Genomic DNA, 24,456 nt, shown 5'->3' with positions numbered 1-24,456 from the left:
CCGCCAGCTCCTTGCACGGGTGTGCGCCTCGTGGCCACGCCGACCATTGGCCCCACCTGTCGTCGTGGCTCTTTGAAGACCTGCGAGCGTAACAGCTTCTCAAGTGCCCTCACCCGCAGAAGCAGGGTGGGGTGTCGAGCTGGACTGAAACGGGGCCGCCCTGTGCACAGCGGCTGGAGGCGGGGCCCTGGCCTGTTACTGTCCCCAGGAACCGTGGTGTCACAGCCGAGTGAAGAGCGAAGGGAGGGGCGTGAAGGCCCCTGCTTAGATGTCCCTGAGGTGCCGGCCTTGCCCCTTCTGCCACTGCAGACGCCGTCCCGGCGGCCCTGGGCCCGTGGGTGAAGTGACTGTGACCAGGCCTGGGAGGCTGGCGGCTGCACAGCGGTGGAGGAGCAGGAGGGCCCCGCCCCCGTTTCCCTCGGGAGCAGCTGGTGGACGGCCTCCCAGGCTGGGCTGTTGCCAGCACGCAGACCAGCACCCGAGCCTCTGCTTCGGAGCCCGCCGCTGGCCTTTCGTCGCTGGCGGGTAGTTGACAGCATTTTTCGGGGACAGTTCCCTCAGTGAACTGACAGCAGCTCCTGACACGCGGGCGGGGTCGGCGTCACCAGTACCAGCCGAGCACGTGCCGGGCGTTCTCGCAGACAGTGTTCGGTGTTCATTCTCAGCGCCGTGGGGTAGGTACAACTGGCCCCCTTTACGGGTGAGAAAGCATACACGGGGGGGGGGGGAGGTAATCACCTGCCTAGGTCTCACGCCTCGTGAACGGTGGAGCCCATCCCAAAGCCTCCATCTGGCCAAAATGCCACTATGAAAAGTGTGCTGGGGGGGGAGGGGAGGTGTTGAGCAGCCGCCTCTGCCCCGCCGTCTCTTTCTAGTCCTCGTGAGTTACGTAATCGTAAGGGCGTCATCTCCAGGAGTCCAGACTGCGACAGGATGCCCGGGGGTGAGTCCTGGCTCTGCCACCCGCCGGCCGTGCGCTCCTGGGCGAGTGTCCACGCCCCGGTGTCCTCGGCTGTCAGTGGAGATCACGACAGGACCTCTCGTCAGGGTTGGCTGTAAAGAAGAAACAGCGCAGCCGCACGGGCTAGAGTGAGCGTCACGACCCCTCCCGGAAGCGCCGTGCCCAGCCCTGTGGCTCAGGAAGATCACAGCTTCTGCAGGGTGCCCCTCGCTTCCTCCCCTCCCCTCCCTCCAGCCAGTGGCAGCAAAGCCCTGGGCTCAGGGTCAGGCCCTGCAGAGGCCTGTGGCCCTGGGCGCTCACCGCGGTCACATGGCCATCAGGTGGCCTGCTCAGTCCTACCCGGTCACCCTCATGAGATCACACTGTCCCTCCTGGCGGGGGCCGGGGCCGCAGCAGAACCAAGTGTGCCCATCGGAGTGGAGCCAGGGTGGCAGGAGGGCAGCTGGGATCCGGCCAACACTTGTCTCCCTGGGGGACAGGCAAGTGGCCGGCTGCAGCTCACACTGGGCTGGCCACTTCATGTCACAGTCCAGGGGACCCAGAGCTGGGGAGGCCTGTGTGGGAGGGACAGAGGAGGCCCCACCCTCTGGCCTGCCATCCCAACAGGCCCTGGCTCCCCTGAACCCCAGCCTCGGTCGCGGAGGGGGCAGAGGAGGGCACGCTGACCGCTGGGCCTCTCAAAGGAAGAGGCCGGCCTACCTGAGCAGAGCCCCTTCCTCCCCGCTTCTTTTTTTTTTTGCGGTACGCGGGCCTCTCACTGTTGTGGCTTCTCCCGTTGCGGAGCACAGGCTCCGGATGCGCAGGCTCAGGGGCCCAGCCGCTCTGCGGCATGTGGGATCCTCCCGGACCGGGGCACGAACCCGTGTGCCCTGCATCGGCAGGCGGACTCTCAACCACTGCGCTACCACGGAAGCCCCTTCCCCGTTTCTTGTTGCCCACCTGAGGAGGTGCGAAGTGACCTCGGCCAGCCGTGTGACCCTGAGCTGGTCACTCTCTCCGCCAACTGATGAAGGGCAGGTAAAGCTGCCTCCCCTCCCCTCCCCTCGCACGCATGCGCTTCTCTCTGTCCTCGAGCCAGCGCGCGGGTCTGGGACGTGCCCGGGTCTGGGACGGGTGGAGGAGACCAGGCCCGCGCCAGGAGCTCCTGCTCTGACCCGCCGCCGTGGCCAGAGCAGACCTGCCACGTGCCCGTCCCCTCCGTTCCCTCGCTCGGGAAGTCCAGGGGCCCGGCCAGGAGCAACGCTAGCCGGGGTGAGCAGGCCTGGGCTGTCACTTCCAGGTCGGGCCGCCTACCGCTGTGTGGCCTCCATGCTCCCGTGCCCCTGCCCCTGCACCGTCAGACCCTCGGCAGAGGGAAGAGCCCCCGGAGGAGCCTGGGCTGACTGCAGCACCGCGGGCTCGGGGTCCCCTCGAGGACACACGGAGGCCTGGGGGCCGCAGGCCGCGAGCCCCAGGGCGACAGCCGGGAGGCCAGCTTCAGGGCGCTTCCTCCCTTTACCGACGAGGGACCCTGGACCCTGTGCCGAAAACCCCAGGCTCACTGAGGGCCTCGAGCACATCCTGGCCCCTCTGGGCCTGACTCTCAACTCTTCTTCTCCCAGCCCCGGGGGCACCTCCTGTGGCCCTGCTCAGGGCCCAATTCCTGCCGGTCACAGATGTCAGGTGTGACCACGGCGTCCTCCCACACACCGGAAGCTGCGAGCCGGCGATGGGCAGCAGCCCCCTCAGCGGCTCCCCCTCTGGGCTTGCGTGCGCCCCCGGCATCACTGCAGCCTGCAGCGATCGCTCGCAGACCCCAGGACTACTCAGAGAGGTTGGGGATCCTTTGGGAGGCACACTCACAGTGGCGGGCCCTGGCTCTTAGCAGCGGTGCTGCACTGCTCTGGTCATCACCCCTCGCACTCACCTGGGCCTGTCTCCGTGCCCCAGCCTTGGGAGCCTGAAATTGCGTGGCACTCAGTCCCGCTGGCAGCCCCACCTCCCCCAAGTAAGGCCCTACCGGGGGTGCTGGGTGAGCCTGGCCTCTCTGCCAGCAGGTGTTGGTAGGGTCTCAGGTGGTCTCCTTCTGGGACCCTCACTTCCCCAGGCCCACTTCCCCACCGGGCCTCCCCTTCCTGAGCTTGGGAGGAAGTGGGGAGACCTGAGCCTCTGGGTCATGTCCTCATGCTGAACTCGGGTCCCCCGCTCAGAAACACTTCTCCCAGGCTTGGTGCCATCGCGCTGGGAGGGTGTTTTGTTACCTGGATGAGGTTGGAGAACAGTGGAGCCTTGGAGTCTACACCTTGACCTTACTGAGCCGTCACGTGGAAGTAGGGACAGCAGTTTGGGGCCTTTTGGGGGCCAGCGTGTCTTCATGTTGGCATTAAGCTACTAATTGGGAAGAAAAGGAGGTCTCTGGGCCTTGGTCGCAAAAAATAGGGTTTGGAAACATTCATTCATTCAACAAACACATGTTAAGAGCCTACTAATGTGCCAGGCCCTCAACCTGATGTTGGTATGAATCTTTTTTTTTTAACATCTTTATTGGAGTATAATTGCTTTACAATGGTGTGTTAGTTTCTGCTTTATAACAATGGTATGGATTTTATTTTTCTAAGTCAGTAAACCTCCCTCAGCCCTAGCTGTCTGGTGATAAAGATACCACAATTTCCTCTTTCGTCTCTCCTCGATAAACTTCGGAGGGTCTCTGCAGCCTGCCTGAGCTCTGGCCATCTGAAGTTTTCAGCAGTTTGAAGGAAAGCGGTGAAGCCCCCCGAGCCCAGGCAGCCCCCTTCCTTAGAAGGCTGGCTCTTCTTATCTTGCCCCCAGATAGCCCCGCCCCACTCAGGGGCCTCGGAAGTCAGCAGGCCAGGGGTGCAGGGTGACGCATGAGGGGCCCAGCTCTGCCCTGAACAGCTGGGTGGCCTTGGCAAGGCCACGTGATATCCCTGGGCAGGGCAGGGCAGGGGGAGGAAGGCGGTGCAGTCGTCAATTTCACACACTCCAAGGGCATACACGAGGCCCTTCCTGTGGAATGAGTTACCCGTTTCATCTGGAAGAAACATACTGGGGTCCGTTTCCACCCCGTCACTCTGCAGATTGGCCGTGAACAGCGTGGTTTCCTTCCTGGCAGTGACCGCTCTCCAGTGCGCTGCAGATGACAGAAAGCACGGGAGACCAAGGCCCGGCACAGGGAGCTCCGACGGCGTGTGGAGTGGAGCTCTCCGCCACACTTTCTGGGGCCCACCTTTTCCCAGCCCCGGGGAGGTGGCTGCCTGGGGCCACCTGGAAGAAGTCCGGGCCGAGGCTGTCCTGCACGGCTCCTCATGAGCTCCGGCCCCCTTTGGCAAGCCGGTCACCCTCTCCAAACCTCAGTTTTCTCATGTGAAAGCTGAAAAGGTGAAACCCACTCCCCAGTGTTAAAAGCAATAAGGTGCCTGCACACATGGGTGCTGGACAGGGGTTAACCCCCTCCTTAGTGCCCACCGAGAGCAGCTGGTCAAGCCTTAGCAGAAGTCTCCTGTTAGTGTATCAGAATCCGAGTTCGGTGTCCCAGTTGGGTTTGGCTGGGGTGGGGACAGTGATGTGGGAAAAGATGGGAAGACAGATGTGGGAGGGGCTTGAGAGGGTTTGGGTCTCATCCTGGAGTTGGCAGGAGGCCTGAAGGGGTGTGAGCCGGGCCACCCTTTGTGTCATGGGTGAGCAGTGGTCTCTGAGGTTGGAGAGGGATGCTAGAAACAGCTGATGCACAGCAGAGAACCCTTTAGAACTTTTGTAGCTTTTAAAAGAAGATCACAGGGCCTTTCCTCCCTTCTCTGCAGCTGCATGAGCTCAGCATCCTCCAGTGAATGGAGCTCTGGGCGGCGGCCCTGCCCAGGCCTGGCCTGCTTCTCCTATTGAGCTGTGGGGTCTTGTGCCCCTTCCCTTCTCTGATCTCAGCCTCCTTGTCTGCAGAAAATTATCAGAAGATTATCGATAAATGGGGAGATTGGGATTGACTTAGACACACTACTATGTATAAAATAGATAACTAATAAGAACCTACGGTATAGGGCTTCCCTGGGGGCACAGTGGTTACGAATCCGCCTGCCAGTGCAGGGGACACGGGTTCGAGCTCTGGTCTGGGAAGATTCCACATGCCGCGGAGCAGCTAAGCCCGTGTGCCACAACTACTGAGCCTGCGCTCTAGAGCCCGCGAGCCACAACTACTGAGCCCACGTGCCACAACTACTGAAGCCCACGTGCCTAGAGCCCGTGCTCCGCAACAAGAGAAGCCACTGCAATGAGAAGCCCGTGCACCGCAACCAAGAGTAGCCCCCGCTCGCCACAACTAGAGAAAGCCCACGTGCAGCAACAAAGACCCAACACAGCCCAAAAAAAGTAATAATTAATTAATTAGTTTTTTCAAAAACCTACTGTGTAGCACAGGGAACTCTAGTTAATACTCTGTAATGATCTATATGGGAAAAGAATCTAAACAAGAGTGGATATATGTATATGTATAACTGATTCACTTTGCTGTACAGCAGAAACTAACACAACACTGTACATTATACTCCAGTAAAAATCAATTTTAAAAAAAAGGAGGAAGATTATTGGGCCCGCCTCCAGCATAGCTGTGAGTTTGGTTATTCGATCCTGGATGGGAAAGCCCTTTGTAAACAGTATGTGAGAAAGTATTAAAGTCATAATTGCATTACACTAAAAAAAAAAAAAAAAAAGGTCTCACCATCCCGCAACCCGAATGGTTGATCTAGACCATGATTACGAATGGCTGCGGAATCATCAGGTGATGTGTTGACAGCACCGGGACCCCCTAGTCCAAGGCGATGTTGCTAAGAATGGGATGAGCTGTCCACTCCTGATGGGACATGTAGGAAGTACACATGCGTGGATGCTGGGAGTGACCCCTAGATGCAGACCACTCTACTGGTCCCACTCCCATCCCCAGCGCAGTGCCTCCTAAGGGACTCTCTTCAGAGGATACTGCAAAATGTTCCTTGGGGGCAAAATTGAGGACCACTGCTTGGGATGAAACTGAGTTTATAGGAAATACTGGGGCTAGAGGAGCTTGTTCAACACCACCACAAATGTACAGTCCTCTAAATCCATAATTCAGAAAATTCTACAAGACAAATAACACAATGTCATCAAATATATCACGTAGGAAAAACAAACCAAGGGAGAACTATTTCAGACTAAAAGAGACGTAATGACCCATCTACCAAGTGCAGTGTGTTGCTTTTGGAACCTGATTTAGAACCTTAATTCCCCGACCAGGGATCGAACCCGTGCCCCCTGCAGTGGAAGCGCAGAGTTCTAACCATTGGACTGCCAGGGAATTTCCCAGAACCTGATTTGAACAAACTATAAGAAGACATTTTTAGAGATAATTGGGGAATTATAAAACATTGAGGAATTATTGTTAATTTTAGGTATCTGACGATATTATGGTTATGATGCCTCAAAAAATAAAAACCTTACTACTAAAGATGTGCATGGAACAAGCTGAAGTATTTTCATGGGTTCTGATATATCTGAGATACACTCTAAGTGAATCCAGGAAAAATAAAAATAACAAGAATATGGGGTGGTGACAGGAAGAGCAGAATATAACCAGTGTTGAGATGGGTACCTAGGGGATCACTCTACGGTTCACTGTGTATATGTTTGAAATTTTCCACAATAAAAATGGCTCTCGGGCTTCCCTGGTGGCGCAGTGGTTGAGAGTCCGCCTGCCGATGCAGGGGACACGGGTTCGTGCCCGGTCTGGGAGGATCCCACGTGCCGCGGAGCGGCTGGGCTCGTGAGCCATGGCCGCTGAGCCTGCGCGTCCGGAGCCTGTGCTCCACAATGGGAGAGGCCGTAACAGTGAGAGGCCCGCGTACCGCAAAAAAAAAAAAAAGAATCTCAAGATTAAAAAACAAATAAGTTAGAAGTGGACACAGTAAGCAGCAGTCAGCAGTAGAGCCTAACTCTGAAGAGTCCGGCTGGCTCCGAAGGAGGCGTGGCAGGCGACGTCTGGGCCTCCGTCCCCCACTGTCTCAGAGACAGGAGCTCCGCTGGTTCTGCACCGTCTAGGGAGGGAGCCGGCGGGTTCTCAGCCCCCGCACGCAGGGCACGCCCCCTCCCAGAGGCAAATGCACAGCTCGCTCAGCCTCGCTCTGTCTGGCCCGGGGACGGTTCCCCATCAGCACTCTAAAACCGAAGCCCTGCTGCTTGCGAATGGAGTGTAAAATCAGGGTCCAGACCCTCCCTGGGCCGCCCCTCAGCCACCTGGGCGCCAGGGGAGCAGCGCTTGCGGGCTCCACGGGTCTGCGCAGACCTCTTCTTGCCGCTGGACTCTCGTTTGCCTCCGCCTGCCCGCGTCCCTCGAGGGGTGGCTTAACGTCATAGATGGCTTCCTCCCGGCCTTTGGAAGCTGTACTGTCAAGGCACCCAGACGTTCCTGGCACTGCAGACAGGGCGATCTTTGCAAACTGCAAAGCTGACCTCACCGCTCACATTTACCCCCTCTTCAGCCCCAGCCGTGCTGGTGGACCCTCCCCACGGTTGCTCCCGCCACCACCACAGGACCTTTGCACATGCTGTCCCTATGCTGGGCACTCTTTCCACCCCTTCCCCAACTAATTCCCACCGGCCTTCAGGTCTCAGCCTCCTGGACCAGGACAACCCCCTTCCCCAAACCCCAGTACATGTTTTGGTGACATGTGTCACAGTTTCCGTATCTCTACTTTGTGTGACTATTTGATCCATGTCTCCCCCGCCTAAAACCACAGGCTTCGCGAAGACTGGGACTGTGCCTGCCTCTGCTCCCCACGAGCCCCTCACACTCAGGATGGGTGCTCCCAGAGGATGTGTGAACCGGGGCAGTGGGGGGTAGTGTAATCTCCCTGCAGACCTGTCACTCTGCTCCCTTGCACCACCTTATTTTAGTAAAGATTTTAAAACTCTGATTATGAAGATAAAATAAGGGACCTCCCTGGTGGTCCAGTGGCTAAGACTCCACGCTACCAATTCAGGGGGCCCGGGTTCGATCCCTGGTCAGAGAGCTAGATCCCACGTGCCACAACTAAGACCCTGCATGCCGCAACTTAAAAAAAAAATAAAATAAAAAGAAAGAAAGAAAAAATAAGATTGTAGAAATTTTGAAAGTTAACAAATTATAACATGTATGTGGTAAAACCCCACCACAGGCTAATTTCTATAGGCATGTTTCACAGTCAACACCATTCCATAGGTTTGATTTTACACCCAGTGCTTTCCGTGGAAGTTCACAAAACATTGTCTCACACCAGGAAGATGTTCTAAAACCTCCGACAGAGAAGCAGCCCCGCCTCCCTAGACTCTCCAGAGAGACCACTGGGGCTCGAGAACCAGTGTCATTTACGCAAAAGCAATGCTTTGCCAACCATCTCAGACGAACAGGCAGGCTTTGTGGGGAAGCAGGCGCCTTCGAGAAACTTCACTCTTTACTGCAGGGGCCACGGCCCAGAAGGGGTAGGATTAGATGTTCTAAGGCCGTGCCCGGCCGTGGTGGGTCCCATGGAGAGGAGAGGAGAGGAGAAGGCTGGGTTCTCATCTTCACTCCTGTAACCCTCTCCTCCCTGGGCCTCAGTTTCTGCATCCGGAGAGCAAGAGGTTGGGCTGTGACGTCGGAGGGCGATAAAGAGAAATTAATAGCCTACAGACATTCTGCTCATCGTCACACAGCAGCCGCTGTCCACCAAGCACCTGCCGCCCCGCCGGCTACACCACTCCACATTCACTGCTGCACTCGCCTTCACACGGTCCCACGGGGGAGGGAACGCTTTTTAAGCCCTATTTCAGAGATGAGGAAGGTGCAGCTCACAGAGGCGGCTTGCACCGAATAAGCAGCAGAGAAGGACCGCATCGGGGCTGACTGTCACTCACAGAGGGTAGTCCATAGGGAAAGAAGACAGAGGGGACGTCTGAGTGGCTCACACGCCAGTGGCTCTCTCTGGAAGGGAGGGTGGCAGGCACCGTGTATTTTCTTCTGTGAACTCACCCGCATTCACCAAATTTTCCACGGTGGCTATTACTCTCACATGGAACTAAAGTAAAAGTTTGAAAAAAATAAAATATCATTTTACACGTCTCCTCTACAAACTGAGAAGAGATTGTTTCTGAATCATTTCTTGGTCCTAAGCTTTTACCACATGACCTGGCACGCACGAGATAATTTGGTAAATATTTTAGTAATGATAAAAGATCCTTTTTTTTTTTTTTTTAACCTGTAAAAATACCTAGGGTAAAAATCACACCACCAGCCAGTTAACGAACAGGAACACAAACTACCTGGGCCCTCGCCCCTTCGAGGGCCACTCGGGGTCTATGTGAAGATGCTTTATATCTTCTGCAAACGGAAGGCCAGCCTTTCCCTCTAATATCTTTTTTTTTTCTGCACTGCATGGCACGCAGGATCTTACTTCAACAACCAGGGATCGAACATGCGCCCCCTGCAGCGGAAGCTCAGAGTCTTAACCACTGGACCGCCAGGGAAGTCCCTTCCTCTAATATGGAAAACACATAAAAATGCAAGTGCTAATCCCTGTACATCTAAAATCATCCTTGTGAAATTCTAGCTTGTCTCACTCCACACACACGTGAGAGCTCTGTCTGTGCCACACACTCCGTGCCTTGGGTAAACCGCACACCTCCTGATGTGCCCATTTCACAGATGAGGAGACTGAAGTTCAGGCATGTTAAATATGCCACCCCATTGTCACACTGGGATGGGGTGCCGACCCCAGTGTCCTGGCTTGGGTCTCTTTCCTGACCCCACGTGGTCTCCCTGCATAGGCCTCTGGAGGGGCTCAGGGCGGCTTCTTGGGCCCCTCCTATGTCTCCAATGTAGACATCTGCCGGGAGCCTCGATGGGGCGCTGAGGGAGGCTCTGTGTCCCCCAGAATGTGGGCCCGGCTCAGGGCTCCCTGGCACACCCCCGCTCACCTCCTCTAGGTGGTGCTACGCCTGCCCCTTCCACGCAGAACCCCACCTGCCACTGCAGCCCCGCCTCTCCCCAGGGATGCACCTCCCCACGGGCTCCCAAGAGCCCAGGGAGGTGGCGACGGTCATCCGCATTTTACAGATGAGGAAACCGAGGCTCAGAGAAGGGCAAAGTCAAGACAAGCCAGTGCCAGACGGGTGTCTCCAACCGCCACCATGTGCTGGGGGAGCAGAGGCGGGCAGAGCAGGGCGGCCCGGCCCTGCATGTCAAGGGCAGTGAGAGGGTGCGAGGCAGTGTGGACCCGAGTGTGCGGATCGCTCTTTCTGGAAGCTCGGCTGCGCAGGTTTGGCAAGAGGTAGTGGCAGCTGGGAGCAGGCCTCGGAAGAGGTTTGTCTCCTTCTGGGACAGGAGGCAGCTGAGCCTTGCATGGGCCCAGGGGAGGAGCTGGAGTTGGGGACAGGAAAATGGGGACTGGCCCTGCATGCGAAGAGGCCCCCAGGGAAGGCGCCCGGAGCCTGGTGGACCCTGGGGGAGTGACCAGCTTTTTCTTTCTCGCCCCTGAAGCCCAAACCCAGCTCTGCTCAGTGCCCCTGGGCAGCCCCAGGCCCATCTTTTCTGGACGTCCCACCCAGGGAGTGGTTGTGCTTGCTGGGTGAAGCCTGGATCTCCCTGGAGGGCTGGGCCCACTGGGATCGGGGATGCCCGGAGGGGGGACCCTGATGCCTGGAACAGCCATCCTCAAACCGTCCTGAGCACTTCCTGTGTGCCAGGGTTAGGCTCACAGCCTAACGGGGAGGCAGGTGGACAGACAATTCTAGAGGCCACTGACCAGGACCTGAGGCTATGTCAAGAGGGCCCAGCGAGGGATCTCCAGGAGAAAACCAGAGGCCAGGGTGCTCGGCCTGGTCCCCCTGCGGCTCCAGACAGCACACCTCACGTGTGGCTCTTGGCCGATCTCTTGGCCCATTTTAGAGTTTAGGGGCAGCCCCTCCCCCAAGCCCAGCCCCACCCCCGCAGGGCAGGAGGAGGGCGGGTGTTGACGACTGAGCACGCCCCAGGCCAGGCTGCGTGGGGTTGGGAGACCCCTAACCCGGCGGCTGCCACCCCCTCGGATAATCTGGTTCGCCTGCCACGTGCCCAGCACGACGCCCACGGGGGAGAGCAAGGGGCTCCCGGGCCTCTCAGGAGGGCGTGGCCAGCTCTGCCAGGTGTGGGGGCCGGGGGTGGCGCGTGGCCGAGGGGACCAGGGTTGGCTGGAGAAGGCAGGAGGGGGTCCAGGCAGAAGGAACGGGACAAGCAAAGGCGGGGTCTGTGCAGCCAGGACTGTGACGTGTCCGGAAAACGCCAGTCTGGATGGGAAGGGGGCGGCGGGGCTGCAAGGTTAGGCTGGGGCCGGATCTGGGAGGGGGTCCTGGAGAGATCGGGGCCGGTGGCCTGGTGGCTGTAGGGGGGTGGGTGCAAATGAAGAGGCAGCAGTTTGGAGGTGGATCCGCCCCCCTCTGTCTACTTGTCACCCTGGCTGCTACGCTGCTCCTCTCGGGCCCACACACCCTCACCTTCACCTCTGCAGGCCTGTCCTCGGGAAGTCCCCCCCGCCCAGATTCAACAAGAACAAAAGCCTCGCAGCCAACTGTCTCCCAGCCATGAGCTCACCCTCCGTAGGAGGGAGTGGGCAGCCAGTGCTCAGAGAATCAGCGCGACCCGGCAGAAGCTGAAGGCTTTTCCTGGAGACTTCTGAGGCCTTGAAGGGCAGAGGTGGACCTCGTTCAGGCGCGCACCGGGTATCAGCTGGGCATCAGAGCCTGGTGCAGGGAGGATGCCTACAGTATCTGGGGGGTGGGGGTGGAGTGGCAGCGGGAGGGAAGGTCTCCTGACGGGTGACACTTGGTGGAGGGGGAGGAAGGTCAGCCAGCCTGAGGCTTGTGTGAGGCCCCTCAGGGCAGAGACCCAGGGGTAGGCAGGCTGAGGCCTGCTCCCTCCCCAAAGAGGAGGGGTGGCCGCTCTGGAGGGGGAATGGCAAGGAGCCGCCAGGGGCGTTTTTGTGAGAGCTAAGAACATCCTCCACTCCAGGTGCAGGACGGAGGCAGGACAGCAGCTGGACTTGGTGCTGGGACATTTAGGAAGCCAACTTCTGTAGCCAGGAGGGAGCTGGGCCCAACTCTGTGTGTGTGTGTGTGTGTGTGTGTGTGTGTGTGTGTGTGTGTGTGTCTCAGGAGCTGTTGGTTGGTGGGTGGATGAGTTAGGAGAAAATAGTGGCTGAGGTTTGGCAAGAAGAGGAACATGGAGTGCATCCAACAGGTTCCTCTAAAGTGGGCAATATCTAAGGTTGGCTTAGGACAGAGGAGCAAAGGGAGAGGTTGAAGTCGCTAGGTCAGGGCGGGTAGATGCGTCAGGAAGAAAGACAACACGTATTAAACCCCTCCCCGACCTGAGGTATGTGGGACACCCCTTCCTCTGAAAGAGGAATCCGAGGTTCAGAGAGGTTAAGTAACTTGCTCAAAGTCACACAGTAAACACCAGAGCTGGGATTCCAGCCCAGATCTGCCTGACGTGAAAGCTGATGTTCTCTACTATCATCAACTGCTTCTCAGGGGCTGGAAAAAAATGGGGTCTCTTGTGGAGGGGCAGTGGGGAAGGAGGGGTGGGGAGAGTGTGGCATGGGCAGGGCCTCACCCCAGGTGCCCCGTCTGTCATCACCAAACAAGCACCACATTGTATGTTACCTGGAGCCAGACGGCCTGGTTGCCAATCCTGCTGGTGTCCTTCGCAGCTATGGGGCCGTGGGCATGTAACGTTCCCCCGCATGAGCCTCAGTTCTTCTCGGCGACATGGGCGACTGCGAGGACGAAGAGGGTAGACACACACTGCGCAGGGCTCAGGCAGGCTACGCTCTTCCCCCTCCTCCGTGTGGGCCCTGGCTACCCGCTGGGGACCTGGTGACTGCAAAGAGACCAGACAAGGCGGTAAGGCATCTGGGAGGTGGCCCAGGGGCTGCTGGAGCCCTGCACGGCCTCGGGTGGGAGTTGGGTGAGAGTCGGGGATGCTATTCTGAGGGTCAGAGCACCTGGGGTACCATTCTGAGCCACACACCAGAGGGGACTAGGAAGTAGAGGAGAAGGGAATCCCAGGAGGTCCAGGCAGAGGGCAGAGCAGGTGCAATGGGGAGGACTTGACAGAGTTCGAGGTGCTTCCGGGGAGCCTCACGCGTGGAAGGGGCGGGAGAGTTTCCCGCAGTGGATGATCGGGCGTGAGAAGCATCTGTATCCCCTGCCACCTCTGCCCTCTGCATCCATCTCACGTGGCTCCCACGGGAGACCTGATCCCGCAGCTTCTAAATCGGGTTTCGCTTTCTGAGGGTGGTGGCAGCAGAAGGCAACGGGGCGATGCCTTTAAAAAACAAGGCTATTTGGAAAATTCCACTGTGGTGTGCTGTAACGCAGAGCCCCACCCCCACGTGCTTTCTGTGGTTTCTTAGTACCTAGAGCCTTAAGGCCTCCAGCCCTGGGCTCCTCTTAAGCATCAGTGAGCCGCAAGCCACAGGGGTCCCCTGCACCACACCTCCCCACCCCCCACCTACCATCGCCAGGTTGTGCATTCCATACTTTGCAGGGTCTGTTGGTTTCATTATAACTTACTTCCTCCAAGCAATTACTTGGGATGCTCTGAGAATTAGTGACCTTTGATTTGGGCACCAGACCCCACTGGTTCAAGTGTCCCCAGTAAAATGGGGCAACAATACAGCGTCATGGGGCTGCTAGGGCAGCTAGAGACGCTGTTACAGACGGTAGAACACACAGACCGTAGTCACAGGGCTCTGTGGTCGGCACTCCCATCACAGCAAGTGTGTTTGGCTGTGCATTCATTACCTAACCCCCTGGAGCATGCGTGTTCCCACTGACAAAATGGTGACAGGACTTGTCGTGCTTTGATGAGAAGGGACAGGGTGCAGAGCCCTCATCCGATGCCCTCAGGTTACTGTGCCTCTTGAATCTTGTCAGTTACCCATCAGTCAGCATCTTAACACATCTCATTATAAATAGAATAATATTTAAATATTATTATAAATAGAATATTATAATAGCAATACTATTATAATATAGTAATAATAATATAATAATAATATTATTACATTATAAATAGAATAATAATATTCCAGGGGAATTCCCTGATGGCCAGTGGCTAGGACTCTGCGCTTCCACTGCAGAGTGGAAGGGAACTAAGATCCCACAAGCCACGTGGCGTGGCCAAAAAAAAAAAAAAATTATAGAGCATTCGTTTGTTGCGGGAAATCTAAAAGTTTCAAAATACATAATCAGAAGGTAATCGTGTGTGTTCTGATATCATTTGAGTGTTTCTGTTTGTTTCTGTGGATGACATTCCATATTCTATGATTGTTTTATTTAAAATTCAGTATCACTCTTACAACTTATGCATTTCCTCTTTGCTATAATAAACTACTTGAAGATTTTTTTATTTTATTTTTGAAAATTAATTAATTAATTAAATTTTGGCTGCATCGGGTCTTTGTTGCTGTGTGTGGGTTTTCTCTAGTTGCGGCGAGCAGGGGCTACTCTTCCTTGAGGTGCGCGGGCTTCTCATTGTGGTGGCTTCTCTTGTTGTGGAGCACCGGCTCTAGGCGCGTGGGCTCAGTAGTTGTGGCTCGTGGGCTCTAGAGCACGGGCTCAGTAGTTGTGGCGCACGGGCTTAGCTGCTTCGCGGTATGTGGGATCTTCCCGGACCAGGGTTCAAACCCGTGTTCCCTGCATTGGCAGGCAGATTCTTAACCACTGCGCCACCAGGGAAGCCCTAAAGATTTTTTAAACGGCTGCATAGAAGTCCCTCCAGTTAGTGAAGCTTCCCCCATGATTGGACATCCACATCATATCCATTTCACTGTTGTAAGTAGCACTTCAGTGAGCATATTTTTACAACAGTCTTTGCCTGACTTTGGGGGTATTTATTTTTATAAGGACAGCTCCCTTCAAGTGCACTATTAGATGAAAAGGATTCAGTGTGTTATAATTTTCTCTTTTGCTGGAGCCACGCCTTCTCCCTTTTATAAATGTGCTGTAATACTTCTAGGAGTTCCACCTCCCTGAATGCACTGATTTTCACCTCTGCAGGTAAGAAACAGGTAACTGCCCTTGTTGAAACTGAGTAGAATACGAGTTGATGGTCTGGTTGTGAGGGTCTGATGCTGCTTCTTTGCCGCAAACTGCAGAGGTTCGTGGTGACTACTCTGGTTGTTACGACACTTTTCCGTCTCCGTGTCTCTGGCCATCTTCTCTGGGCCTGAGGTTGCTGGAAGGCTTACCTCCAGCTACCTGGGCTACTCTTGACTTTGTTTTTTTTCCTCATCTTGATCAATTTTCAGAAGCAAAAAGGCAAACCCAAGTTCCAGGCATTGTGTCCTAAAAATGAGAACTTCCAGCTCCACAGTGAATTCCTTTATTCCAAGGAATGAAGACAGAAAAGATGGGCTTTCCTGGATTTCTGAAAGCCCTTGGGCCAGCGGAAAGCTCTTTGGAAATAAATGATGGTTGCTCAATCTGCCTCTGCCTGGTGGGGACGGCCCGCTGACACTCACAAGTGAAGTGTGACCACCGCCGCCGGTACTTTCATTCCCACCCTGGGCCCCCGGTGGCCCTGAACAGAAGCTGGGGGCAAGGAGGGTGGGAGGGAGGATAGCGAGTGGGCGGGAGCTTTTGGACAGTGGGGGGCAAGCTGTGAGGGCCAAGCTGAGCGGCCTCACCTCCCCGCACCTGCTTCCCCACCTGTAAAGCAGGAGTCAACGTGCCAGTAGGTGTGGTGATGGGGTCAAACAGCCAGCACAGCACGCGAGTGCAGGTATGACAAAGGTTTATTCTCGCATTCCTGGGGCTGGGGAAGAGTCGGGGGCAAAATATGCATTTGGGAGACTAGAACCCCACATCTCCCGAGAAGAGGTGCACAGGGCGTTTGGCGGGGCAGAGGCTGCTGGCCAGGGTCCTGTGCCCACCCCCTTCCCCACCTGACCTTGGGCTCCCCACATCTGTCTCTGGGCCTCACTTTCCCCACTGAATAATGAGAGGGGTGGGCTTGAGGACTCCAGAGGGTCCCGCCAGCTCCGACACCCTGCTGGTGACCCTCCTGGGGTCTGCCCCTGGTGAGTTCCTATTGTCCTGGTGAGGGGATGTGAGTGCATTTGCGAGGTGCCACGTCTGTCTGCCCCTCGAGACGGGGGCTCCGTGGGCGCAGGAACTGTGGGCTATCAGTCACTCTGCTGTTCCCGGAGCCCAGGGCGCCGGCCCACAGTGGGCTCAGGGCTGCCTTCCGTGGGACTCGGTCACCCTGGGAAGGGCTTCCCACTCCTGCTTGGCGAGCTTGGGGAAGGCTCACAGGTCAGGCTTGAAGAAGTCCCTCTGCGGGGTCCCTGGAGAATCTTAGCATCTCTCCTCACCTTGGCGGGTTGACTTTCTCTACATTATATTGCTAGGAAGAGCTCCCTCAAATATGCCAGAAACTGACAAAACCAGACAGCTGGGTTTTTTCTTTTCTTTTTTGGTCGTGCCGTGTGGCTTGTGGGATCTCAGTTCCCCGACCAGGGATTGAACCCCGGGCCCTCGGCAGTGAAAGCACGGAGTCCTAACCACTGGACCACCAGGGAATTCCCCAGACAGTTGTTTTACATTTAATCCTCACACAGTTCGGGAGGCGGAGATGCTCAGAGCCTTGTTGAGATGGGGAAAGTTGGGGAAGGGGAGGGAGGGAAGGTTTCAGGGCTGATCCAGGCCAGGCCACCACCCACCAGTCCTGTGCCTGGAACTGAGGTGGGGCAGCTGCAGGCCTGGTGCTTCTCTACATCAAGCGGCAGCTTTACAGCCCCCAAAGGAGCGACCAGGCGAGAATCAGTCTGGGACCCTGGCGGTTAGGTCTGCACAGGGGAGCCGGGATGGCTTCCCCCAGGCAGGCAGCAGTGAGCCAGCAGAGGGGGACACGGCACCGACCACCCTGATACAGTTCTCATCTCCATATCAGAGACGGGGGCTGGGAGGTGCTGAGGCTCTGAGAGGTGACCTGAGCGCCCACTGCCACGCAGCTAATCTTGTTCACTGTATTTTAAATTTTGTTAGGCTGAAGTTGCAATGAGGATTCATCTAGAACACTCCTGGGTGCTGATGACAAGGGGTAAGAAATAGGTCAAATCACACTGAGGGTGTTAAGTGACAGATGGGCTCCAGTGGGGGGCTCTGGGCTGCGGCAGGGGGAGGGGCGGGAGCCAGGGAGGCAGCAGGGTGGTGAGAGGGTGAGGAGAAGGCAGACAGAGGGCGCCAAATGCAAACCCACGGACCACAAACTTCCTCGGTTCTGGATGTAGAACATTGGTTCCTGTCATTGTGGGGTTTTAAAACCCTAAGACTGACAATGAGGGCTCCAAGGGATTTGGGGAGTCGCAAAGAACACTGTAAAGGCAGATTTATTAACCTGATGTATTAAATTGCTAATTAAGTCAGGCCTGAAGCAAGTCTGTACTTTCCTGTTTCCTTAAAATAGGCTCAGGGGGGCACACTGAGGGGGCGGGGCTTGAAAGAGACCTGCTATTAGTTTTCCTTAAGACATCCAGAAATGTAAGCATTTATAAAGCCTCCATTATGCTCTAAGCATAACAGAAGCACTGTGAAGGGTGTTAGTGTATTCTATTAACACATTTCCTTTGTAAAGTTCTCACCCCTCCTGCTATCGTAATAGGCGCTAAGAGTTATTAGAGCCATGACCCAGGCAGGAGACACAAGTCAGGGGCTCTTCGGCCCAACGCGAATGACCACAGCCCAAATTAATCTTCCATTGCATGCTTCCAGACGCTGTGATGGAGAGATCACCCTTCCTGTCCCCGACGGCCCTGCTAGATGTAGCTGGCTGTCTCTCTGAGGTTTCCTCTGTGGTAGCTCTGGCCGTGACAGCCCTCAGGGGTCCTGGTTGGCAGGAGCCAATCCTAGCTTGGAACCCAGGCCTTCCAGCTCCCAACCACTGGAGTCTTTCCTCTTGCCTTGATGTCCTCAGAACATAATCTTTCAGGCTCAGGGAACATACCAATAAACAAGATAAGCCCGGTTTGGCTCAGGGAGCCTACATTCTAGGAGGGGGATGAGGTAGGGGTCAACAACGAGCGAACAAGACCTTTCTTATTCAGGGCCTTCCACGATCCTGGAAGGCGGTCTGGGGCGGGGCATCTGGTTTCTGACCCCTCTCAGCTACTGACCAGCCCTGAACCTCGGGTAAGTGACTTCACCTCCCACTCTGTACGACGGTTTTGATCACAGACCTTGTCTCTGGAGTTTCTGCGATATTGACGGGAAGTAATGCACATGAACGCTAGGCCAGCGGCTCCTAAACTTGTCCTCACATTACACAGCTTCCAAAACTGTACCTTACCTCCAGAGACTGATTCAGTTGGCCTGGGGCGTGGCCTGGGCTTTGAAATTTTCAAAGATCCCCAGGAGATGCTGAAGTGCAGACAAGTTTGGGGAGGCACGGCGCTATGCATTGCGTAACAGCTCGATAAAAGACAACTAACAGAAAAGCCCGTTTTACAGATCAAGAGACTAAGGCCCGGCAGGGAAAACCTCAAAGCGACCTTCCCGAGGCTGCACGTCCCGGGCCCGAGCTCGGATCTTGCCCACCTGGTCTCTCGCAGGCGGCCAGGTGGGGTCCGGGCTCTTCCTCCCCTGCGCACCTGCTCGGGGGCAGGGGCGCCCATCGATGCGCTCCGCTGCTCGGCTCCCCACGCCTTGTCGCTGCCCGCTCGTGCCCCTTCCCCCTCCCGGGCGCTTCCCACTTCCAAGATGGCCGCGGGTGGAGCCGACCAGGTAAGGAAGCCCCTGATGGGTGTTCACGGGGGGTCTGCGGGCATGAAAATCCCCTCAGGCCTCCCCACAGGCTCCTCTTGCCCGCCCTTCGGGAAAGAAAAGGTCCGGCAACGCCGCTCTGAAGCCCGTGGCGGGCGGGCGAGCGGGCCAGAGGAGGGGCAGCGGGACGAGAGTCGAGCTTGAGGAGCGGCGGCAGCCCGGCTGGGCGCGGCAGCCCGGGCGGAAGAGCAGCCTGCGCAGGCAGGGGGCGGAGCGAGGGCGCGCGGGGCGGGGCGAGGGCGCGCGCCGCTGTTGGCTGCGGGCAGCTCGCGGGCACCTGCCGGCCCGGCCCGCCGCCTGCAGCGCCGGGTGTCCTCGCCGCGCAAGTTGCGGGTCCCCCAGGGCCTGGGCTGCGGGCCCGCTGGCCCCGGGGATGGCGTCGGAGCCGCGCTAACTCCGGTACTGAGGGCCTCCGGCGAGGGCCGGGCCGCGAGGAAGGGAGGGCGCCGGGGCGCGCGGGGCCGCTGCCACCTGCTGCAGCGTCGGCCGGAGCGTGGAGGCGGCCTGAGGCGGGGCGGAGCTGGCCGCGCGGGTTCGGGTCCTGGCTGCACGCCCCCTCGGCGCGCGGCCGCCGCTTCCTCCCGCGCAGGGGGAGCGCGTGGGGCACGGGGAGCATCGCGGGGCCCGGGGGTGCTCGGCTCGCCCGCTCCTTGGTGAGACGCGCGCCCCGACCCGCTCCTTTCCCGGAACTTGACGAAAAGTTTTCCCCCTCAGACGCGCGGGGCTCCCGGGCCGGGAGAGGAGCCGGCTCGGCGCTCCCCGACCCATAAGAGCCTCCACGGCGTCGGGGCCACAGAACACCGGGATCCCGCCACTTCGGAGCCCCCCCAGCCGCCGGGACCCCCTCCACCTCAGGGCCCCCGACTCCTGCGACCCCCGGCACTTTGCAGTCCCCGACTCGCCAGAGCCCCTCTTCCCACACCTCGGAGCCTCCGACCGCCCGGAACCCCCTCCACCTCTGGGTCCATCTGGCAGCTCCCGACCCCCTTGCTTCTCAGATCCCTGTTCTGGGGCCGCAGACGCCCCCTTCTCTTGGGACCGCCTACTCCCCAGGCCGGGGACTCCCTTTTGCTTCAGGGGCCCCCGTACCCGGACTACAGCCCCCTCAGCCTCGGGGACCCGCGCCTCGGGATGCATCCCAGCGGGAGACTGAGGGGCAGGAGCTGTATGGGGACAGAGAGCTGCCCCGAGGAAGGAGCGGGGCGGGGGGTGGGGGGGCGGCCGCCGGGAAGGCTCTTCCTCACGAGGCCGCAGCGCCGGCCGGCGGACCCCAGACCCCGCGCCTGCGCAGCGGGCCACAGGCAGCCGCGTGCGTTTCAAAGTTGCACAGGCGCCATCTGCTCCAACTTGGATGTAGAAGTGGAAGCTTGGCTTTGGGAAGTTCTGTGGGCAGGAGGCTCCTGGGCACGGACTCACGCCCTTCGTTTAAGGGAGAGGGCGGTGTCTTAGGGCCCGTGTCTGCAGGCTGTTGGCACCTCGCCGTTGTCTTGGCTACCTTTGTAGAGGATGGGTGGCTGCTGGGCACTGTTAGGAGCTGTGCATGGACCAGACCAGACCTTACAGCAGTCCCTTCCTCTTGCCCGGTTTATCTGGCCAGTACCAACCTGTGTCTCAGGTTTGGATAGGGCTTCTTCCCAACTGCTTAGCCCGTGTCCCACCTGGGTTGCTCTGCCCTCCCACCCCCCAACCAAGGCTGTCTTAACTACTGTCTTGGTGGTGGTATGTTTGACCCCTTGAGACTGTGGGCTCCACCTGATTAACAGCTCTTGTGAGAAGCTGGCATGTTCTTGGGGCTCAGGGTTATTGAGTGAATGCACCCTTTGGGCCGCATCGAGGGTGGTCAGGTAACCGGTTCAGGGTCACCCAGCTGGAGAGGGGCAGGGATGACATTCACACTGAGGCAGGTCACGGGGCCAGGCTCCGCTCATCTCAGTGTCCTTCACGGCCCCAGCAGGTCCTGGCAGGTCCCTGCTTAGCACTTTGCGTGGCGCCGAGGTGGACTTGCTCCATGCTCGCGAGACTGAGTGTTTACAGTCTGCCCCCAGCCCACCCTCTCATGCTCCGAATCAGGGCTGCCTCACCTGGCCTCCGCGGGTCCCTGCAGTTCCCCTCAGGCACCTCTCTCTACTTCTCCACCCCTCCACCCCTCTGCCCTTCCACTTCTCCATCTCTCCCTCCCACTGCGCTACTTCCCTCTGTCCAGCGGGTGAATTCCTGCCCGTCATACCTCCACTTCCCCTTGCTTGTGCTCTGCTGAAGGCCTCTCAACAGAGAGGACACAGCTTATCAGAGCAACATGCTTAAGAATCTGTCTTCCCTGTTGGTCAGAGCTTCTGTCACGTCCTCACCCTCAGCACAGAGGATGCCTGCCCAGCATGGCGTGGGTGCTCGCGGAGCTTTGAGACCTTGGAGATGTCATCACACCAGACATTTATACCTAATATGTAAGAGAGGATTTTAGGAAAATGGGTACGTGTTGTCAATGTTTGCTGTAGGGAGGGTATAAAGTTTCTAGGGTCTGGGTTTAGAATTCTAGATTGTCAAGTTGCAAGGACCTTGGGTAGCTTGGCTGGGCTAGTCACCTCATTTGACAGATGGGGAAGCTGAGGCCCAGCGCTCGGTCAGTGCCGCAGCGGAGGTGCGAGGAGAGATGCTGGTGACAGGGCGAAGCCGTACAGTGAGGCTGTGCAGACTGGCTGTGTCTGGGCTTGCTTATGCAAATGAGTTGCTAAAATAGGGGGCCTGAGCTGGCCGGCCGTGTCGGGTGCCCGGGGAAGAGTGATGCCAGCTAGCATCTTCCAAGGCACGATTCTAAAGGCTTTATGTAGATTTCTTCCCCGATCTTGTCAACTGCCTAATGAAATAGGGTCTATTATTGTCCCCCTCTTACTACGTGGAAATTGAGGCACAGAGAAGTTAAACTAGTCCAGGGTCCAACAACTGCTAGGCAGAGGAGCCAGGATTTGAACTTACGTTGTCTACCTCCAGAACCTGCATTATTTTTTCCCCTTGTGTATTTTAGTTTTAAAACTTTTCTATTGAAGTCTAACATACATACAGAGAAGTCTAAATATTGTATTTAACCTATCGACGATCACAAAGTTTAGGGTCTGTACTCTTAAGCACTCCAGCAAGCCATGTTTGGCCTTTGATGTCAGACCCGGTTTGAATCCTGTTTCTCTTGCTGTGTGACCTTGGGTGTGTCACTCAGCTTCTCTGAATCTCATAGTTTCTTGGGTGTACTTGGCAGGCTTGTGATGATTAGAGCATGTGATAGCTCCTGGTATGTTGTTTGGTAAATATTCAGTAAATTATTTGACTTATTAATAATTAAGATTATAAATTGTGTTGGCTTTGTTAAGTGGACTATCTTCCGAACCTGTGAGTTGCCTTCCGGTCACTTTACAGGTACTTATGATGATTAGTTTTGGTAAATATATGAAGCTGAAACATTTGGGGGTAGAGGGGAAACCTCCCCTGTGCACTGAAAGTCCTTAATTTAAAATGTCCCACCTATGCCTTTTAAACATCACCACCTTTGGGCGGTGTAAGTTAAATATCTGTTCCTTAGGGCTGGGAAGGAGCCTCTGGGGACCCTCAGCAGTTTAACGCCCGTTTCTGCCTGGTTTGCTGATGGACGGAAACTTATTGAACTACGTCGTGTTGAGTTCCAGGTGCCTCAAAGTTGCCGTGCACCCTCCAGAGGAATATATTGGGCTTCTAGGAAATTCTTTTTTAGGATTGTTTTTATCCTAAAGAATAACTCTTTTAAAAAAACAAACTACTTTTCTAGTTGACTTTCCCATTCTGTGGTTTTTTTTTTTTTTTTTTGGCTGTGCCGCGTAGCATGCGGGGTCTTAGTTCCCTGACCAGGGATCAACCCCACCCCCTCCCCTGGCACTGGAAGCATGGAGTCTTAACCACTGGACCGCCAGGGAAGTCCCGACTTTCCCTTTCTATGTAATGCACATTAGTCCATTATTTTAGGCCGCTTGTGCAGCAGTGGAAAGAGTAAGCACCTTAGTGTAGGTTCCAGGTCAGCCCCAGCAGGACCACTTCCAGTCTGCGTTCCATCTGCGTCTCGGTCTTGTCTGTGAGATGGTGATGGCGGCGTCCTCAGCTCTGGGGGTTGCTGGGGAGGTTACGAAGATCATAGATGGTGGGCGTGGACACCGAACACAGTGCGCCACGTGCAGCGTGCACCGGTGAGCAGAGGCAGCTGCTTGCGTTAATTGTTAATGCCGAGGCGCCTGAGATCCAGAACGTCCTGTGCCTTTCTTTCCACTGCTTGAATTAAAAAGAGAAAGAGACTCACAGTGGTTGGTGCTTGTGAGCCCTCTACACAAATGTCTGATTCTCATGGGAGATGTCTCATAGGTCAGCGGGTTCTCCTTTTTGTTTGGTCTAGGCTTGAGGTGAAGGCCTGAGAGAGCCACTCCTGTGGCGAGTCTGGCGGTCCCACCAGCATCCTCACCAGGAAACGTGAAGGACCCCTGAGAGGCCTTCTGGAGGGTGACGCAGGTGTTGGAGAGAGAAGACTCAGGTGGGACCCTCCCTGCGAGACCTTGGGCAGGTTGCTGCCTCTGGCTCAGCCCAGCGTTGTTCCCATCCGTGAGATCCTCTTCTTTCACGGGAGGGGTAAGGATTTGAGGAGGTGCTTGTTGTCTGCATTAGGGCTGTAAGTAGCAAAGCTTATCGAGGGGCTTTGGGGTCACAGACTTGGGCTCAGGCCCCAGCTGCTGCCACGTGAAAGTGGAGACCTGGGCAAGCTGTGTGCTTCAGTTTCCTCCTCTGTGCAGTGGGGGTAATACCTGGCGCAGAGGGCTGCTGAGGGCTCTGGCACAGAGTGGCATGTTAAGAGCTTAGAACGGTGCCTGGTACTCATGAAATTGTAGTTTTATGGTGGTGCTCTGGTGTTGTCAGGACTTGCAGACCGAGTTCCTGCCCTCTGGAAACTTTGGATCTGTGACAGATGTGCCCTCAGGCCATGGCTGATAGAAAGGGGCCGTGTGCGCCTGACTCTTAAGTGGAAGGGTACTGCGAGCAGCAGCAGGCCTGGGTTGACAGGAGGCTTGGCAGCGAAGACGAGCGCACCCTCCGTGGAGGATCAGGGAGAGTGGCGTTGTCCCCGTGCTGATGGGGGTGCGAGGGGGCCGCTCTCCTCCGCGGTGTCCAGAGGGGAGAGCTGGGACGAGGGAGGCTGTGTATAGCACGCGCCCCGTGGGCAGGAAGGAGCCACGGGAGAGGAGAGGAGTGCAGAGGATGTCTGCATGGACGGGCAGAGCTGTCCCTCCCTGAAGCCACCAGTGAGTGGAGTTTTCTTCCCCTGGGACCCTAACTAAATCATTTAGTTTTGGTTTCATAAACTCTTTCTTTCATTTACGAAGACTTGGCCAAGACTTAGTCCCATTCTTTTTAAGGAGGAGAAAATTAAATTGTTGCTTCAAGATGGACTTGTTTTCCAAAGCCTTATTCAGAGTCACTGGCAGAGCTGCTCTCCACTCTGACTCGTATTAAACTAAAGACGGGCCCCTGGGAGTAAAGGTTGTTTCAGTCTCTTGGGCACTTTTCCTCTTTGCTTCCTGCAGAACTCAGTTTTGTGGCAGGTAAGTAAAATTCAGGTGGCCTTGCTGCCTGGAATAAAAAGTCTTCGTCTTATC

General features: G+C 56.6%; 3 protein-coding genes across 17 annotated transcripts in view; 2 read left to right on the top strand and 1 right to left on the bottom strand.

The window, feature by feature from the left end:
- The first annotated feature begins 1,041 nt into the window (after nucleotides 1-1,041).
- Nucleotides 1,042-2,572, top strand: LOC116754575. The gene is made up of 2 exons (XM_032633325.1): nucleotides 1,042-1,978; nucleotides 2,241-2,572. Exons 1-2 carry the CDS (start codon nucleotides 1,271-1,273, stop codon nucleotides 2,538-2,540), a joined length of 1,008 nt encoding a protein of 335 aa, XP_032489216.1. The 5' UTR covers nucleotides 1,042-1,270; the 3' UTR covers nucleotides 2,541-2,572.
- Nucleotides 1,785-18,951, bottom strand: LOC116754576. Of its 6 annotated transcripts, none has more exons than XR_004350076.1 (5): nucleotides 18,572-18,709; nucleotides 13,778-13,937; nucleotides 13,002-13,298; nucleotides 12,635-12,851; nucleotides 7,974-9,015 (listed from the first exon to the last, which is right to left on the bottom strand). XR_004350076.1 is itself a non-coding variant. In XM_032633326.1 (3 exons), exons 1-3 carry the CDS (start codon nucleotides 18,646-18,648, stop codon nucleotides 3,559-3,561), a joined length of 774 nt encoding a protein of 257 aa, XP_032489217.1. In that variant the 5' UTR covers nucleotides 18,649-18,757; the 3' UTR covers nucleotides 1,785-3,558. The 6 variants fall into 6 exon arrangements, 1 of the variants encoding a protein (XP_032489217.1); XR_004350077.1 differs by having other exon boundaries at nucleotides 13,116-13,298; XR_004350079.1 differs by lacking the exons at nucleotides 13,002-13,298; nucleotides 13,778-13,937 and having other exon boundaries at nucleotides 7,974-8,587; nucleotides 8,970-9,015.
- The window catches only part of TBC1D14 (TBC1 domain family member 14), a 103,084-nt gene continuing 97,278 nt past the window's right edge, over nucleotides 18,651-24,456 (top strand). For 2 of the 10 annotated variants that reach the window (XR_004350073.1, XM_032633312.1), the window contains exon 1: nucleotides 21,099-21,240. Coding sequence is in view for 3 of the 10 variants with exons in the window: in XM_032633312.1 (XP_032489203.1) it covers nucleotides 21,159-21,240 (82 nt within the window). In the remaining 7 variants the exon portion in view is untranslated. Of the gene's footprint in view, nucleotides 18,758-19,043; nucleotides 19,196-21,096; nucleotides 21,266-23,204; nucleotides 23,435-24,456 lie in introns of those variants that run through there. The other 8 variants (XM_032633316.1, XM_032633315.1, XM_032633319.1 and 5 more) reach the window with 8 other exon arrangements.

This window comes from Phocoena sinus, chromosome 5 (assembly GCF_008692025.1).
Source record: "Phocoena sinus isolate mPhoSin1 chromosome 5, mPhoSin1.pri, whole genome shotgun sequence".
Taxonomy (NCBI): domain Eukaryota; kingdom Metazoa; phylum Chordata; class Mammalia; order Artiodactyla; family Phocoenidae; genus Phocoena; species Phocoena sinus.
This window is presented reverse-complemented; position numbering and strand designations above follow the sequence as displayed.

Bases quoted from the DNA above. Each gene is read 5' to 3' on its own strand.
- LOC116754576 (XM_032633326.1), bottom strand. From the start codon at position 18,648: ATGGGCGCCCCTGCCCCCGAGCAG. The intron at 12,852-18,624 runs GTGCGCAGGGGA...GTCTCTTTGCAG, and splicing joins GCGCCCCTGCCCCCGAGCAG to TCACCAGGTCCCCAGCGGGT. The intron at 4,092-12,634 runs GTAACATACAAT...TGTCATCTGCAG, and splicing joins ACCAGGCCGTCTGGCTCCAG to CGCACTGGAGAGCGGTCACT.
- LOC116754575 (XM_032633325.1), top strand. From the start codon at position 1,271: ATGGCCATCAGGTGGCCTGCTCAGTCCTACCCGGTCACCCTCATGAGA. The intron at 1,979-2,240 runs GTAAAGCTGCCT...TGTCACTTCCAG, and splicing joins CGCCAACTGATGAAGGGCAG to GTCGGGCCGCCTACCGCTGT.